Raw genomic sequence first — 18,295 nt, 5'->3', positions numbered from 1 at the left:
TTTTTTTTTTTTTTTTTTACTGGTACTCTTGACAGCAGGCACAGGAAACCCTTGGGAATTGTTTCAAGGGTAGTAAACTTTGGCTTCCTTCATAGTAGTGGGTTTTCCTCCCCAGGCCAGGCTGGTCTCCTTGAGGTTAGCAGGTTAACTTTCAATGCTTTCTCATTCTTTTTTTCCTACCACTTAAGTGATAGAGTAGAAAAAGAAATGTTTACATGGTTAACTGATCTATTGCTGTAGTTTACTACCCAAATTTATTGGACTTTTACACTAATTTTAAGTGAACTGCATTTTCAGTTTACGGTTTGTGTTGACACTGCTTAAGTGGCCAAGGAGTACCTAGTTCTACATTTTTCCCACATCAAGTGAGAAATCTAAATAAGATTGGTGAATTTTATTAATATTGCAGTATTCTGTTGCAAGCTTGTACTCCAGCTTTGTAAGATGTTACTAGTGGGAAAAAGTGGGTAAAAAGTACAAAAGAATTATTTGAATTATTTCTTACAAATTCATGTGAATCTATAAATATCTCAAAGTAAAAAATAATAATAATTTAAGAAATGCAAAAAAAAAAAAAGAAAAAAGACAAAGTGTACAGGGAGGATCAAAGACTGAAAATGTGAGGCAGTCATCAAAGTTCAGGAAAGAAGAATTCCTGCTTCCACCATAACTTGCTAAGTTGGGCAATTTACTTAACTCTCCAAAAAAACCTGTTGTAATATCAACTACTTTTTTGTTGTAAGTATTAAATAAAGAGATTTGTGGACAGCATTTGGTTCTGGCATATGGTAAGCTATCTTTAGGAGTTAATACCTGAAGGGAATCGGAATAAAATAAGGAACTTACAGTTTTGCATAAAGACTCAATATTCACATATTTGCAGTTATGCCCTCTATTTCTTGTCATAAAATGAGTGAAAGGAAAACCTGGTTAGAACACCACACATATGTTGGCATGAGTTGGCCACTTTGTGTAGTCTGCTGGTCACAGCACAGATAACCAATCTCACCTGAAGTCATGCAACTGAAATTTGATGCATGGTCTGTTTAGGATAGAGCAGCCTTAGCAAGTTCCCAGAGGCCTTTCAACTCTTTGCACCATTACAATGCTATATAAAAAAATGTGCATTAAGGACTATTTACATTAAGCTTTACCCTGAGTATGTGGTAAGAGTCTAGGAGAATTGTGCATTTAATCTAAGTGTAAGGCTTATTTATTTTTCATTCTAATTTCATAATTGCATCCTTAATTTCATAATATGCCTCCTTAAAATATCAACTACTGTTATTTGCAATTGTTTTGATTCTTCTTAGAGTAATCAAGTCAGAGGATTATATGACTTTTATCTGCCTAGAGAAGAACTATGGATCTACAACATGGAGACTGGAAGATGGTAACTGGGTATTATGGGTGGGGGGGACTAAAAAAACCCAAATTACATTGCAAAGCAAAAAAATATTTTAGGAGCTGGAGATATAGTTCAGTTGGTACAGTGCTTGCCTAGAATACACAAGGCCCTGGGTTCAATCCCCAGAACCACTACCACCAAAAAAAAAAAAAAAAAGATGCTACTCTGAAAACAACGTTCTAGTTTAACTGTTTCATTTCTGTTTAAAATATCTTTTCAGAAACAGTTCAGTAATTACTAGATACTTTTATGACCTTAGAATAAATTTCTATTCAGGGCACTGTAAATACTATTCAGAGCTCTGTAAAGTACCAGGAGGCAGCAGCTTCAGACCCTGGAATGAAAAGATGATAAAAGTTCCATATACCCTTTTTAAATATATGACATCTTAAGATATATGTCTTCTGTTACATGGTATCTTAAGATTTAGTTTGTTTGAATTGTTAGGTTTTAGATGGCTTAGAATTTTATCTGCTAAAAATAAGTTCTGCACAAATCTCTTAAAAAAGAGTATATTCTGGCCTGGTGATATAGCTCAGTGGTTAGATCACCCCGGATCACCCTTAAAAAAAGAAAAGAAAAAAAGAGTATGTTCTCTTTAAAAACCAAAATGAATCTTTTCTTTTATATAAAACTGGAATATCTCTTTTGCCAATTGCACAACAGTGATAAATAAAGAACATGTCATTCAAATTAAAATGTTGCTCAAAATGCTGGGTGAACCATGTTTGGGGATTTATAAAAGGGTTTCCAATGGTTTGGTTTGTGAGAACTTTGCACTTTGGTATTTTACCTATTGTAAATCTAAGAACAAGAATATTAGAATAGTAGGCCCACTTGAGGACTGGGGCTATAGCTCAATGATGCGAATACTTGCTTAGTAAGCATGAGGCTCTGGGTCAAGTCCTAACACTGACAAAAATGGAGGGGAAGTCCCACTTAAGAGTTAAACTAAGAGTCAGGATTATTTCTGGATTATAGCAAATCAGCGTTACTATGAGCTATTTGCAAATCTTTTTCTAGAGAACTGGAAACTTTTACTTGTACAGTATTCCCTAATAGAGGACTTCTACATATTTTTAAATTAAGAGTTTTAAAGACTAGACATGGTGGCATACACCTTTAATTTGCAGTTTAGGAGGCTGGGGCAGGAGGATTACAAATTCAAGGCCAGCCTGGGCAACAGTGAACCCTGACTCAAAATATTAAAAGCTAGGAATGTGGCTCATCTATCCTGGGTTCCATCCCAATAGCACACACATATACTCAAAACGTTTTTTAAAAATAAACCTACCAAAATGAATAAATAAGTTAAAATAAATTTTAAAAAAAGACAAATTTCAGGGTTAGCAAAGATGAACTGATAAATGTATCTGTGTGAACAGAGGACCTTGAATGTGCTATTAATATTATGAATCCTAGAATTTTTTGATTCAGATTCATTTTTAGATTCAGAATGAGTCAATACTTACCAAAGCACTCACAAGTGCCTGGCACAAAGTAAATAAACACCACCACTTAGGTGTTTGAGTATTACATAAGAATCTGAATCAGATTCATTCAAATGGCTAAAAGGTGACTGAATAAAGAACACTGAATTAGTCTATCAAGACTGGGAATGTTGAAGTTTTCCTCCTGTGGTCTTGACTTGAAAATAAAACAGCTGCTTATGGCCATGTGAATAAATAGCATAGTTTAGTTTGAGAAATATAAAATGGTTCCCAGAATAATAAAGTATAACACAAGGGGTTGGGGTTGTGGCTCAGTTGTAGAGCACTTGCCTAGCATGTGAGGCATTGGATTTGATCCTCAGCACCACATAAAAATAAATAAAATGTCCATCTACACTAAAAATATTTTTTAGAAAGTGCAACATAAGGGGCTGTAATTGTGCCTTAGTGGTATAATGCTTGCCTAGCATGCATGAGGCACTGGGTTCAATTCTCAGCACTGCATATAAATAAATGAATAAAATAAAGGTCTGTCAACATCTAAAAAACACTTTAATTTTTTTTTTTTTTAAAAAAGGTAACACAACACTTAGGGTTTCAGAATCTCATTTTGCCTGCAAGTAGGACCAGCTGGGCTCTATTCATTGTCCATAGAATAGAAAAAGAGGAGAAAGGTTCATCCCTTGAATTGATTTCAGGTCTAAGAGACCCTAGAGATACTGGCCCTGTTATTTTACTCCCTTTATTGAGGGACTATAAATAGAAGAAAATGAAGCTTTGCCTTTCTTAATTTTTGGTAAACTTATATATATTCAATTTCCCTCCCTCAGGAAAAAAATTAATACTGAAGGTGATGTTCCTCCTTCTATGTCAGGAAGCTGTGCTGTGTGTGTAGACAGGGTCCTGTACTTGTTTGGAGGTCACCATTCAAGAGGCAATACAAATAAGGTTAGTGTTCTAAGAATTATGGCTCAAGGCAAGTTTATTCTTTTAGACGACCTCACATTACCCAAGTCAGGTTATTGTTTATATCTGTTCCAGTTTAAAAATATTATGTACTTTGATTAGGGTACAAATTGGAAACAAGATGTAATCATGGAGGGAAGGGTAAAGATGAACAGAACACTCAGAAAGTCATAAGGATAAATTGACACTGAAAAAAATTCAGATAGTAACATTTCTATAATATGATACCCTAAGACACTGCTGCTCAGATTTTGCTCATATATTTTTTTTTTCCAAATTGTCATTTGTTCTCTTCAGACCAGTAAGAGACAGATTTAAGATTCAGAAGAACACATGATATAGGCAGACTCCTATTAATTCATTTATTTGGCAACTTAGTAAGCACCTTATATGCCGAGTTGGACACTGCAGAGAAAAATGAATGATAACAATTCTCTACCTCAAGGAGTTCAATCTGGAAGGGACACACATAAGTAAATGATTATATGCACACAGCCTGACACAAGTAATAATATAGTAAATACTATTAACTCTAAAAGAGTCCTTGACATTGGGTTTGGTAGAAAACCAAAGAATTGGTCAACCAAGAGGTAATGTTTAAACTGAATAATAGGGGTAGTCAATGGTGCAGAGACATAATCAAGTATATTTTACTCAAGGAAATGCCAGGGATTTTTTGTAGGTGTGATATATGGTTTAGATGGTTTCAAACTGTGCTTCTAGAAACCAGGGATTTCTTTGAGGTACCCATGAGAAGAATGAATGTGTAGTGTTAGGTGGGCTCCACACTGCCCCTCCTCCCCCATTTAAACAAGTATTAACTCCACTTTTGTTTTTACATATTGGGCTTTCAAGATTTTTGTTTGAAGAAATGGTTCTATGCCTAAGAGGTTTGAGCTGTAGTTTGGCCATGTATTTTTCAGAGCCCTGGGGGAGAAAAATCACTTTGACACAATCTGAAAAAGCTTGGAAAGGAGAGCTGTGATTTTTAGAGGGTGGTCACAGATGGCTAGGATTCAATGTTCTAAGTTTGACCAAAAGGAAGCTTGAGTGTTTGAGAAGTGACTGATATGTCAATATATCCAGTTACCTGGATGGGTAGACAACATTTAACCTTTTAAGTACTGATGGATCTTTAGCTCCCAGAATTAGGAGCTCCCAGGTAGGCACTGAAGATGTGTTTGTTAAATTGAACTTAAAGGTAAAATTGACAGACTTGATTTTGGTTTTTGGTAATACTGTCCTAATATGTATAAATCAAATCAGTTTGACTCAAAGTCCCTGTCTACAGCAAAATAAGGAGCTTATGCCAGACGGTAAATAAACACATTGTTGATTCCTTCATCATAAAAGGGTGGCTATGAAAAATTAGTTGAAATAACTGTGTTCTTAGTGATTTAGAAATTTACATTCTGTCACAAGTTCTTGGTAATCTTGACTCCGACCCACCTGGCAGTCAGTCTATAGTCACAATTTCAGTAACACTGAATTAGATGGCACCTTTATTATTATAAGCCACAGTAAAATTAATTGCTAAATAAAGTTGAATTTCTTCCACATAACGAAATCTAACTGAATTTGTTGCTTCTGACAGTTCTACATGCTGGATTCAAGGTCTACAGATAGAGTGTTACAGTGGGAAAGAATTGATTGCCAAGGAATTCCTCCATCATCAAAGGACAAACTTGGTGTCTGGGTATATAAAAACAAGTGAGTTAGAAAGTAATGTAGGTTTGGATTTTTATGCAGAAAGTAGTTTACCATTCAAATATCCTACGCAATAAACAGTATAGAATATAACTCATAGGACCAATATGAATATTAAATATATTAACACATAAAAGCATTTAACACAGTACTTAAGATATAGTTAAGTGTTAGCTATTATTATTTGAATAAGTATATTCATATATATAAGTGTAACTTTTCAACTTGTACTATATGTCAAATTAAGAAAAAAAATCACTTAGGAGCCTGAGGAAGAGGACTGAAAGTTCGAGGCCAGCCTGGGCAACTTAGTGAGACTCTGTCTCAAAATTTTAAAAATGAGATAAAAAAGGGCTGGGTATGCAGCTCAATGATAAAGCACTTGCATAGCATGCACAAGGCCTTGGGTTCAATCCATAATATTGCAAAAAAATAGAAAAATTCCTTGGGTCCTATCCTGTAGATGTTTGAATTTTTAGTGTCTTTTTTTTTTTTTTAAATCAAACAGGCTAATATTTTTTGGAGGGTATGGCTATTTACCTGAAGATAAAGTATTGGGAACTTTTGAATTTGATGAAACATCTTTTTGGGTAAGTAAATTTCATGTTTGCATATGGCCTACTTAGTATGTTGACATAATACATTTTATATACACTAGTAGTTTTGTTCACTTATTAATAAATTGAACGTGGCTGTGTAATTTTATAAACGTTATCTGTAAACTAACTCAAAGAGGGTCTTTTTTTTTTTTTTTTTTTCTGTAGAATTCAAGTCATCCAAGAGGATGGAATGATCATGTACATATTTTAGACACTGAAACATTTACCTGGAGCCAGCCTCTAACTACTGTGAGTTAATAAGCAATAATATACCATTAAAACAAGGCTATTTAGAGGAGAGGGGAATATGCCAGGGTTGGAGATGATGTAAAACTATTATTTCTTGTTTTCTGGAGAGACAATCCATAGTTTTCATTATTCTCCAAGGAACTTAGAACTCAAGAGTAGTTTAATGAATGTATATAGAGACTAACCCAACATTTATTACCTAATAGATGGTATATAATAGCAGCTGTTACTGGTAATATATAATCTAGTTCTAGATGGGAACTTACATTAGATTTCCTTTCCCTCTGATACATATTAAATAATGCATCAGTCTTCAGTATTGCTGTTGTCTAGAAGTCTGTGCTTCAGCTTTTAAAAACTCAAGTATTTTGCATATAATTTTCTACATCAAGACTGGATTTTCCCCATTTCTAAATAGTTCACTTATTTATTAAATTGCTTTTATTACTTTTTAATAGGGTAAAGCGCCTTCACCTCGTGCTGCCCATGCCTGTGCAACTGTTGGAAACAAAGGTTTTGTTTTTGGAGGCAGATACCGAGTGAGTATATAAACAGTTTCAATAGCTTACTTTTGAATTCTTCAAAATGTAACTACCTAATTATCCTTTTTTAGGATGCTAGAATGAATGATCTTCACTATCTTAATCTGGATACATGGGAGTGGAATGAATTGCAAGTATCACTTTAGATAATTATTCAGAAAAGTTTTTTTTAAAAAACCCTTTCTCCCTATACCTTATTATTAGTATGTAATAAACTTGCTTTAATCTTCTTTATGAATTTAATAAACATGATTACCAGGGTTCTTAAGGATGGAATTTTATTTCCAGTTTCAAAAACTATGTGCCTGGCATAGCAAGCATGGGCTTTAATGTTTGCCTTATTTTCAGCGGGGGGGGGGAGGCGGCGGCAGTAAGACCCTTAAGTCTCCTTTTCTAATAATCCCATCTAAATTTTAAAAGAAAACTTAAATATTTCTCTGCATTAAATATAGTAGCTACTTTGAAACGGATGTTGTAACTTTTTTTCAGAATTCCACAAGGCATATGCCCTGTCGGCCGATCCTGGCACTCACTAACACCAGTTTCTTCAGATCATCTTTTTCTCTTTGGAGGATTTACCACTGAAAAACAGCCACTAAGTGAGTCTTTAAAAAACTTAAATATTTATATATCACTTACATATAATAAATAAATAGCTGAAAATCATTTTATTTTAGATGTATCAAGAGTGTATAGAGTTGGCTTGGAGGTTTATTAATTTTGATCCTATACATACTGAAATTATGCTACATTGTACATATTATGTCATAAATCCATTCCTCCAGTAGAGAAATGACCTGCAGTATGTAAAAGCCCTGAAGGCTGTAACATGCAGAGGTGGTTAACTGCAGAGAAAAAAAGGAGGGGAAAAAAGGAAAAACTTCATTACTTTTTTTGCACAAGTTGTGCCCTTTAAACATCAATGTCATAATGAAAGATAAACATACATCACAGCTTTTTAAATTTTGCTTCAATCAGGTGATGCCTGGACTTACTGCATCAGTAAAAATGAATGGATACAGTTTAATCACCCCTATACTGAAAAACCAAGGTATGAACTATTTAAAAGACAATTCTTATACTGAATTAGGCCTAGAAATGTGCAAGACTAATAAGAACTGAGGATATTTTAGCTATATTTTACCCATATTCTTATAAAAAATCTTGGTATCTATTAGGGTTTAACATCATACTTCTCAAAGAGAACCAATGTTTTTCTTTTGTGATACTGGAGATTGGACCTAGGGGCCATGCACATGCTAGGCAAGTGCTCTACCATGGAGTTATATTCCCAGCCAAGAAAAACCAATATTAATTTGAGTATCAAATGCCTTTCTGTTATTATCTGTGTAGGAAGAATAGGGCTGCCCTTTCCTTCTGCTATCAAAAAATTATTGACACAGTTAAAACTTAAAAGCAAGTTGTTTACCTGAGTTGAACCGCACCTAAGTTTGTAATTAAAACAAAAACAAAAGGAACTTGTAAGGGGAGAATTTAAAAATCTTAATGTATGGGAAGGTAAAACAACTGCTGATTAGATTTACAATAGCAACGTACAACAGGATAAATCAAATTATCATTGTCAAATGAACTGTTAAGGACAATGATTTACTCAGCAATGGAGTTCAAAGCACATTTAGATATATCACCTGCATTTTCCCCCCAATCCTCTAATCCAAGTACAGGCATGCCACTAAGATTTCATTTGGTTCAAATGACTTTTCTATAGAATTATCAGGCTTTAAGACTTTCAGCTTATTGGGGCAGAACTTCAGCACCCCTCAGATGTTCTGTGTAAGGCTAACTTATTGCTATCAAAGACCTACAAAACACATCATTGAATTCAAACCTCTTCACTCCATAAATGAAACAGAGACAAATAATATCCATATAAAATCAACACTGATTTTTCTACTTCTGCTACTTTTCCTTAAGGTTTTATTTCTCATGGTCATGTTTAGGCACAACAACTATCTTAAGATCTCTAATCTTTATTTCACTAGTTATGAGTGTGAATGATCAATTTGGTCTTCTGGGTGACTTCAAATTCAAGTTTTTTTTTTTAATTCAGGCTATGGCATACAGCTTGTGCTAGTGATGAAGGAGAAGTGATTGTTTTTGGTGGGTGTGCCAACAACCTGCTGGTTCATCACAGAGCTGTAAGTATACCACTTCATATTACTACTGAAACTTATCTGTGATGCACTTGCCTTTTTGTTTTTAATGTGTTCACCTCTATTTTTCAGGCACACAGTAATGAAATTCTTATATTTTCAGTTCAACCAAAATCTCTTGTACGGTAAGTAAATTTTTCCTTGGCACTTGACACTTTAGTGTTCTTAAAAAAAAAAAAAAAAAAAAAAACAGGTTTATGGATTATTTAAGAGCAATGAATCTTCATTGATGTAATCAGTTCCTAAAGAAAGAGGCTTATTATTTATTTATTTAATTTTAAATTCAAGTTAATGTACTTTAAACAGCAAAGTGAAATTATTTTTCTTTTGTCCACTTTTCAGGCTAAGCTTAGAAGCAGTCATTTGCTTTAAAGAAATGTTAGCCAACTCGTGGAACTGCCTTCCAAAACACTTACTTCACAGTGTTAATCAGAGGTTTGGTAGTAACAACACTTCTGGATCTTAAGGCGTCATAGATAATGCCTCAGATCTTCTTGCATGGACAACAATCCTGTAATCATCACAGAGTGGCATCATTTGTATAATTATATGCATTGTTGTAGTTTGCAGCTTTTTGATTTTAATGTGCATGTGAATGGCCTAGAGAACCTATTTTTGTGTCTAAAGTTTACAATAAATGTATTTAACACCAGTAACTTTCCTCTATTAAAGCAAAAAAAAGTAACACTTAGGCTTTTTACCCCAAAGATTGGTTATTACATTTCCTTTTGTTAACTTCAGGATATATATCTATAGAAACATACTAAATAATCTTACCATTATCAAAATGGTAGTTTTTTTTTTTAAGAAAACACTGGAATTTTAGTTTTTCTTTAAATAGCAAGAACAGTCCATAATTTTATAGACTAACATCATAAATACAATAAAATGGTTTTTTTTTAACATTAATTTCAAATGGAAAACTATTCTCAATAGAGACTAAAAATTGTTAGAGGGACCAACAGCTATTCAATACTTGACCTTAACACTTTGGTGCAGGGGCTGCGACAAGAAAGTGGTTGAAGATAGACAGATGTTGTTCAATCAATTAAAAAAGTATATTTTATAGCTCATAAATGAATGGAAATAATGTATGACTTTATTCTCCATTCTGATAGGAGACAGAAGAAGAAAGCTGGGTCAGGAATCTTTAGTGGTAAGCCTAAAGTGCACTTCTGATATTACAGGTTGATATTCTATTACATGCTATTGATAACTACTAGACATGGAAAAGAAAATGGTACAGAACTGAATGAGATTACAAGGAAGAAATTAAGATGAAAAATGAAGATGTATAAATGCATTGAAATGATCAATAACAGTTTCTTTTAGGTGTTATTTCTCAAGCTCTGAGTCATAAGAATTAGTATTTTTTACATCTGCTCTACTATATTTTTTGACAAGGTTTTCAAGACACAATCCTAAATGTTTAATCGCCCCCATTCCCACAACAAAAAACCCTTATGATTGGCCTGTTTCTCTATATATACACACAAATACATATGTATATATATATATACAGGTGTGTATATATATATATGTTAGATGTTATATACAGTAGATTACCAAGTCAGTAGTTTAAGCAACTGAGCCACACTTCACTGTTCAATTTCTTTACATCATGAAATGAATACTTAATATTAACCTCCCAAACTTCAAGATAATGTTGGAGAATAACTACAGATGAATATAATTAGCATTTAACTTTTCACAAATATTTTAGGAAATCCTATCAGACAGTGTTTCCTCTATATAAAACTGGAAAAAAAACAAGAATTAAGTCGTTTTGGCGAATACAGCAAGGCAATGTTTAGTTCATTTTTAAATGTGGAAGTCCTGTTACATGGTGTTTTCATCTCTGAACTTCCAAAAGGCTATAAAATTGACTCTTCTCAAATATTTTAGGATTTCATTTCAGCTATTTCCTTTTTACATTCAGAAGATTGGGTGCAGATACTTTCACTTTGCCAGGAATGTTTCTTGATAAATCTGTGTCCTAAGAAAAGAAAATTGCTGAATATTTTCACATTCTATATGGCAAATCATGTTTCTTTTATGACAACTATGAATCCTCTGCTGTGAAAAGAAAGGCATATCCAAAATTTTTTAATGGAAATGATTTTACTGCTTCAGTTTCAAGTTAAGACAGCATTTCTATAAAGCAATAGGAAAATAACTGAGAAAATGTTTAACTATACCACCAGTCTCCAGAGTTTTGAAGGAAAACTTTACCTTCACACTGCGGAATAAGTCTTTTTCTCTTGCTGTTGCTTCTTTGGAATGCATAAAACTATTCAAGGCTGTTTTGGCAGCTGTAAACAGAAAACAAGAATCTGGCTCTGTTCAGTCACTGAACTGCTTCAAATCATAATTTTAAAAAATTACCTTTTCCCTTTTTCTGAACTCCAGGAGTAAGTTTCACTTTATACCTTTAAAAAGAAATTGCATGAGTTACTAAATAGAGATTATAAAACAGCTCGTAAAAGTCACTGTGTCAACTATTTTGAGTAAACTAATGGTAACTTACTTATAGTTTGTCATGGTGGTGTAAGGGGCACATATTGGAATGGCAAATAGTATGATATCTTCAGGATGTGGCTGGCCTGTCAAAGAATCAAACAGATTTTCCTAAAAGGGGAAAATAAAAACAATTATAAAAGTAATTTACAACAGCCTTAAAAAAAGAAAACTAGGGGCTGGGATATAGCCCAGGGGTAGAGAACACTTGCTTAGTACTTGTGAGGCCCTGGGTTCCATCCCTAGCACCACAAAAACAAAGAATGAGGAAAATTCTAAGTCAATTGAAATTTCAACATATATTTAACTTTTTCTGATATAGCCTAAATAATGACAGCAATGCCTAAAAATTACTCGAGATGGAGAACAATCCTGTGGATTATGATGATACATGGTAATGACCACAGTTAGATTTTTTTTTTTCCCTTCTCTGGTACTGGGGATGGAATTCAGGGGTGCCTGACGACTGAGCAACACCCCGCTGCCCCTTTGAAGCAGGGTCTTGCTAATTTGTGCAGTCTAGCCTCTAAATCTATTTGTGGCCGGATGTGGTGGCACACACCTGTAATCACAGCTGCTTTGGGAGGTCCTGCTTCAGACTCTCAAGCAGCTGTGATTACAGGTGTGTGCGACCACATCTGGCCACAAACAGATTTAAATCTGTTGCAGGGAAATGGGATTTCGGCTAGATCAGTGATTCTTTTTTTTTTTTAAGAGAGAGAGAGAGATAGAGGAGGGAGGGAGGGAGGGAGAGAGAGAGAGAGAGAGAAATTTTAATATTTATTTTTTAGTTTTTCGGCGGACACAACATCTTTGTTTGTATATGGTGTTGAGGATCGAACCCGGGCGCATGCATGCTAGGCGAGCGCGCTACCGCTTGAGCCACATCTCCAGCCCAGAGACCAGTGATTCTTAACCAATAATTTCTGTGCCCCAGAGGACACAGTTTTGATTTTTACAATGAGGGGAGGGAAAAAAGAAGGGGAAGTGCTTACTGGCATGTGGTACGTAAGAAGCCAGGGATGTTTTATCCATTCCAAACTGTAAACAGTACCAAATTTGAGAAACCCGGGCTAGAATAGCCTTTTCACCTGTTCTTCAGAAGAAATCCCAGGGCTTCTTAGAATTCTCATTTGGTGGGTAGGCTGCCTATAAGACTGACCTTATGTATTAGAGTCAGTAAACTTAAATTTAGGACAAAATGGTGACCTGAGTGTTAGCTTTGTGTCATATGCCTTTCTAAATTTATCACATATATTCTCAAAACAAGTCTCCTAGTAGGTACAGTTACTAAACACAACAATAAGGCACAAAGAATGAGGAAGCTGAGGCACAAAGTCTACTTCCAAGTTTACACAGTTATATCCAGCAGGCTTGGAATTCAAATCCTGAAAGTTTGACTCAAGATCATGTAGTCTTAAGTTTTAATTAGGTAGAAGTTTTGTATCAAATATTCTGGGATAGGACTATAAGAAAACTGTTGTAATAGTAATCTTAATATAAAAATCATACCTCAGTTCCCTGTTGATCCAGATCCTGCTCTTCCTGTTCAAATATATGAAAATTAAAAGTCAGCAATGAAATTTGAAACCATTAAACCATGCGGAGAAAGAAATAGTGAAATAATAAGACTGTCATATCCAACCCACAGGGTAGGGGCACCAAGGTTGTATTATTTAGTGTACCAATACTCTGAAGTGGATTGGTGTGTGTGCTTATATTTCAGAAAGCAATGCCATTCAAAGAGAAAAAAGACAGTTCCCTGAAGTGGAGAGAAAAAATCCTTCACATACAGTACATCTTATAGCTGTGAAAATTGTAGGAACAATTTTTTTTTTTTTTTTGGTACTGGGGATTGAACCCAGGGCCTCATGCATGTGAAGCAAGTAATCTACCAACTGAGCTATATCCCCAGCCCCAGTAGGAACAATTTAAAATAATTAAGCTTGATATGTTTGTCAAGGGAAAAGAAAATGGAAAATTCTGATGAAAAGAACTTTTATTTTTAAATTTCTGTTTAATAGTTTTAGACAATTTTTCAAATACTAAGATATATACATAATTTTATTACTTTGATATGAAAAATCTATTTGGAAATAACTTGAGTCTGTCCAGGTTGCTAGAATGAAATACCTTAAACTGGAAAACTTAACAGAATACTTTTCACAGTTTTAGGAAATCCCAGATCAGGATACCAACAGATTCAGTGTCTGGTAAGGGCATGCCTCAAAAATGGCACATTGCTGCTGGCTCACATGGCAGAAGGGGTGTTCCCTTCAACCTTTTTTTTAAGGTACTAATCCCATTCCTCTAGTCCTCACCTCTTAGTACTATTAAATTGGGTATTTAGTTTACAACATAGGAATTTGGGGGGATTACCGACATTCAGACCATAGCACCTACCCATGAAAGAACATTAATAATTATTATCTTATGAATATATGTGCATTTAGGATTTACAGAATAAACTGCAGAATATGGTAAAAAAATGAGACCCAAAATGAGTTTTTAGAATTACTAAACAACATTGTTCAGGAGAGGAAAAAAAAGAAAATATTGTAATATAAAATCCCTATATCACCTATACTAAGCACACAATTTTTTTTTTTAATATTTTTTAGTTGTTGGTGTACCTTTATTATTTATTTATTTATATGTGCTGCCGAGGATCAAACCCAGTGCCTCACACATGCTAGGCAAGTGCTTTGCCACTGGGTCACAACTCCAGCCCCCTAAGCACAAATTATACTCAAGCTTTAAATAAAAACAATCCTGATCAGGAAAGTAAAAAAATTTGATTCATCCTGTATTTTACACAAATTTGTAAAAATAAATGCTCAGAATGTCAAGATGTATATATTCATGCAAGATGATATATAAGTTTGGATTTACTGTATCCAGTTGATAAAACAATTGACAACTATCTTATCTGGAAAATGTTTTTTTCTGGGAGGAATTGGGTGATGATAGGGATGGAACTCAGACCTTGTACATGCCAGACAAGCATTTTACCACTGAGCTACACCTCCAACCCTGAAAAAGTTAACTTCTCAGTGCTTTTGCACCTTAGGATTTGGCCCTTGAATTATGTAACCACTTTCAACATATATTTAGATAATATATACTATACAAAAAATACTTTAAAATTAATTTTTCATTCATCTTTAAGATAAGCCTAATTCTTCGTCTTACTTTAATTAAGTTCCTATCAGAATCAAATCCTCTTCATAAAACTGATATTCTCTAATGGTTTATGACAAATATTTTATTAGCAGTGAACACTTACCATTTTTGTGCTTAGACACTGTAATTTTAGGCTTTCAGGTTGCATTTCTAAGATGCCTTTTCATTAGTAAGACGGCTGCCACTTGTCTTGGTTGGTCACCCTAAGTAAAAAGCAAAAGCCCACATGTGTGGAAGCCTTACCTTGTCATCATGTGAGTCATCTACAGCTAAGTCTTGTAACTCATGAGTTAAAACCTCAAGGGCTGGAGTTTCTTTCTTAATGCTCTCTGAAATCCTGGGTCCACCTCTAGGTTTCTGGGGCTGTTTCTTCACAGATTCATCTTTTGTTTTTCCTTTCTTCGCCTTCTTCCCTTTTTCTTCTTTGTTTGAACCTGCAGACTTCAATTCATAGAGGAAAATTTAGTTAATGTTGTCAATATTATTGTCAAGATTTTCCCAAAGACAGCAGGATGTGGTGGCACACGCCTGTAATTGCAGTGATTTGGGAGCCTGAGGAAGGAGGGTCGCAAGTTTAAGGCCAGCCTGGGCAACTTAGCAAAAGCCTGTCTCAAAATAAAAATTTTAAAAGGGTTGGAGATGTAGCCTAGTGGTAGAATGCCCCTGAGTTCAAACCCCAGTACAACAAAAGGAAAAAAAAAAAGATTTTTAATAAAGATGTACTGAATGTTTATCACAAGTTAAGCATGGGCTGGGTGTCCACTGAAAAGCAAAAGAAATGTTCTAAATGTTACTTACCCCCAGCAATTTCATAATAAGTTCGCGATCTTCTTCATCCTGGTCTTTGTATTTTTCCTTCATTTTTTTCATTTTACTCTACAAAAATTCAACAGTAAAATGGTCAACAAATATTTGTAAAGAAAAGGTGACTCTTTAACTCTGTCAAAATGCTTATTGAGCTGAGGATGTAGCTAAGTGGTAGGGTACCTGCCTAGCATGTGAGGCTCTAGTACCACCAAACACACACATAGCAAAGAACTTATTGAACAAAGCACCATTATAAACAATATGACAGATACAAAGAAGGATAAAGCCATAGTCATACTCAAAGAATTTGCCATATGGTAAAGAGAAGATACATATAGAAATAAGAATAAATTAACATTTAAAACATTGTAGGAAGGTGGGCTGGGGATATAGCTCAGTTCGTGGAGTGCTTGCCTCGTATGCACGAAGTCCAGGGTTCAAACCCCAGCACCGCCAAAAAACTAAAATTAAATTAAAAAATGTAGGAAAAGTATAAACAAATTTTTCTGAGATAGTTTTTAAAAAGGAGGCATTTTCAGTCTCAGCAAAAATTGTGGGGAGTAAATGAAGCAAAATCTGAAAGTTTTTTTAAAAAAAGAAGTAAATTTACTGCAGTCATTACATTTAGTTAGAATCATGGTACACATAAAGGAAGAACAGGAAATCAGCTAATGTAGGCCTAGGCATTTACCAGTGACTAACTTTTTTAGGCAATGGGGACTGAACCCAGGGCTTTGAGCATGGTAAGCACATGCTCTACCACTGAGCTACAAAACCCCAAGCCCTGAGTTAATTTTTCAAAAGATACAGTAACATATTAGCACATAATCTTCGTAATACTGCTACAGCATTTTTTTTAAACTTTTTTATTTTTTAGAGAGAGAGAGAGAGGGAGGGAGGGAGGGAGAGAGGGAGAGAGAGAGAGAGAATTTCAATATTTATTTTTCAGTTTTTGGCGTACACAACATCTTTGTTTGTATGTGGTGCTGAGGATCGAACCTGGGTCGCACACATGCCAGGCGAGCGCGCTACCGCTTGAGCCACATCCCCAGCCCCCTGCTACAGCATTTTAAAAAGTATATTCTATATAGATTATTTTTTTATTCATCATTTCCATTTAATAAAATAAATAAAAATTCTACCCAAAATCACATTGATAATTGAAAAAGAAACTAAGTTCTCTCAATAAAGATCAGCTCTGGGGCTACAGGTAACTCAGTGGTTGAGCACTTTCCCCATCATGTATGAGACCTTGGATCGAATCCCTAGTACAACTCCTACATAAACTGAGAGCTTCTGAGGAGATGCTGGAGTTCTCTATGTTCCCTAAAGACTGTCTTCCTAGCTAGTCATCAAAGGAAGTCATACAGGACTCTTTTTTTTTTTGGCCTACATCTTCTATTCATTTAAACTTTAAAAAAACTCACAATCTCACAACTTCATTTGTGAATCATACTGTATCAAACAGATCACTACAAAGTTTATTACCTTTTGTCCTCGTTTCATTGGTTGTGCAACTGCAACATTTCTGTTTGTGTTCTGTTGAGTTTCCATGTGTACAGAACTTTCTTTGTCCTTTCCCTCTATTGCTTCTAAATCCCCTGAGTCACTTAGAAGTTTTTTCTTCTTCATTTCCCTAAAACAAATGAAGTGAAAAAAAGCAAATTCTTAGAATTTCCAAATTCTTAGTGCCCTAAAAAAAAATTCAGAGAACATGCACAATATATAAAAGATCATGATTTCTATTTAACCTGATAATCACTATAGAATAGTATACATACAAAGAGGCTCAAAGAATCACATAGAAAAGAGCTGAAAATTTTTCAGCTGTAATAGATTAATCATTCTTTGTGTTATCCAGGCTCAACATTCTGTCACCCTTGACTTATCCTTCATCTACCCACACTCACTCAATTGAAAACCTTGGGGTTGCAGTTGTGACTCAGTGGTAGAACACTTGCCTAGCAGCTGTGTGAGGCACCACATAAAAATAAATAAATAAAATAAAAGTATTGTGTCAATCTACAACTAAATAAATAAATATATATATACATATATATATATTTTTTTTAATGGGATAGAGGGATTGAGAGAAGGGAAAATATGGCTTATTATATTTACTTCTATATCAATTTTCCAAATGAATTTTGAAGTTGTTCTTAGACGAGAAATTAAGGAGTCCTCTGTCCAGATTTCATAGCTATGTGCCTTAAGAACTTACTGATTTCATAATACTTATGTCCAAAAACATCCTACACTCCAAATTTAGGGATTAAAGTACAATATCCCATATGTCCTCTGACATAAAGATACAGGGTTGGTGAAGCTGGGGTTGTGGCTCAGTGGTAGAGTGCTTGTCAATCATGTGTGAGGCACTGGGTTCGATTCTCAGCATCACATATAAGTAAATAAATGAAATAAATGTCCACTGACCAAAAAAAAAAAAAAAAAGAAAAAAGAAAGAAAGAAAAGAAAACCTTGCTGGCCAGGATTTGTAGTCTTTGTATCAAAAACGGCCTTGGCAGATCTTAAGCATTTTCAATAAAACATTTGTTGATTAGTTATTGAATAAATAAATGGATACAAAAAATAAATAGATTAAGGAAGAAGCAAACATTCCATTGCTATATTTTTCTTCATATTCCCAGTTTAGGACCTCACCAACTGCCAAACTTTCTTCAATGTATTCCCA

The 18,295-nt window shown here is 34.5% G+C and overlaps 2 protein-coding genes and 1 long non-coding RNA gene across 5 annotated transcripts in view; 2 read left to right on the top strand and 1 right to left on the bottom strand.

Annotated features, from left to right (window-relative positions):
* The window catches only part of Klhdc2 (kelch domain containing 2), a 13,285-nt gene extending 3,537 nt beyond the window's left edge, over window positions 1-9,748 (top strand). For all 3 annotated transcript variants that reach the window (XM_015491018.2, XM_048798620.1, XM_015491007.2), the window contains exons 2-13: window positions 1,314-1,393; window positions 3,690-3,807; window positions 5,420-5,535; window positions 6,041-6,122; window positions 6,297-6,380; window positions 6,839-6,919; window positions 6,994-7,052; window positions 7,412-7,521; window positions 7,901-7,973; window positions 8,994-9,081; window positions 9,169-9,221; window positions 9,439-9,748. In XM_015491018.2, the coding sequence (XP_015346504.1) occupies window positions 1,377-1,393; window positions 3,690-3,807; window positions 5,420-5,535; window positions 6,041-6,122; window positions 6,297-6,380; window positions 6,839-6,919; window positions 6,994-7,052; window positions 7,412-7,521; window positions 7,901-7,973; window positions 8,994-9,081; window positions 9,169-9,221; window positions 9,439-9,562 (1,005 nt within the window). In that variant the 5' untranslated portion in view covers window positions 1,314-1,376 and the 3' untranslated portion in view covers window positions 9,563-9,748. The remainder of the gene's footprint in view (window positions 1-1,313; window positions 1,394-3,689; window positions 3,808-5,419; window positions 5,536-6,040; window positions 6,123-6,296; window positions 6,381-6,838; window positions 6,920-6,993; window positions 7,053-7,411; window positions 7,522-7,900; window positions 7,974-8,993; window positions 9,082-9,168; window positions 9,222-9,438) is intronic.
* A 425-nt stretch (window positions 9,749-10,173) lies between these two features.
* Window positions 10,174-18,295, bottom strand: part of Nemf (nuclear export mediator factor) — a 43,008-nt gene continuing 34,886 nt past the window's right edge. The window contains 8 exon segments of the mRNA XM_015491030.2: window positions 10,174-11,092; window positions 11,329-11,408; window positions 11,482-11,525; window positions 11,624-11,724; window positions 13,126-13,158; window positions 15,040-15,237; window positions 15,595-15,672; window positions 17,092-17,239. Coding sequence (XP_015346516.1) covers window positions 11,015-11,092; window positions 11,329-11,408; window positions 11,482-11,525; window positions 11,624-11,724; window positions 13,126-13,158; window positions 15,040-15,237; window positions 15,595-15,672; window positions 17,092-17,239 — 760 coding nt within the window. The 3' untranslated portion in view covers window positions 10,174-11,014.
* Window positions 12,212-18,258, top strand: LOC125615231. Its single transcript, XR_007345779.1, has 2 exons — window positions 12,212-14,313; window positions 17,767-18,258. It is a non-coding gene; the product is annotated as an uncharacterized LOC125615231 (long non-coding RNA).

Source organism: Marmota marmota, unplaced genomic scaffold (assembly GCF_001458135.2).
Source record: "Marmota marmota marmota unplaced genomic scaffold, marMar, whole genome shotgun sequence".
NCBI lineage: Eukaryota > Metazoa > Chordata > Mammalia > Rodentia > Sciuridae > Marmota > Marmota marmota.
This window is presented reverse-complemented; position numbering and strand designations above follow the sequence as displayed.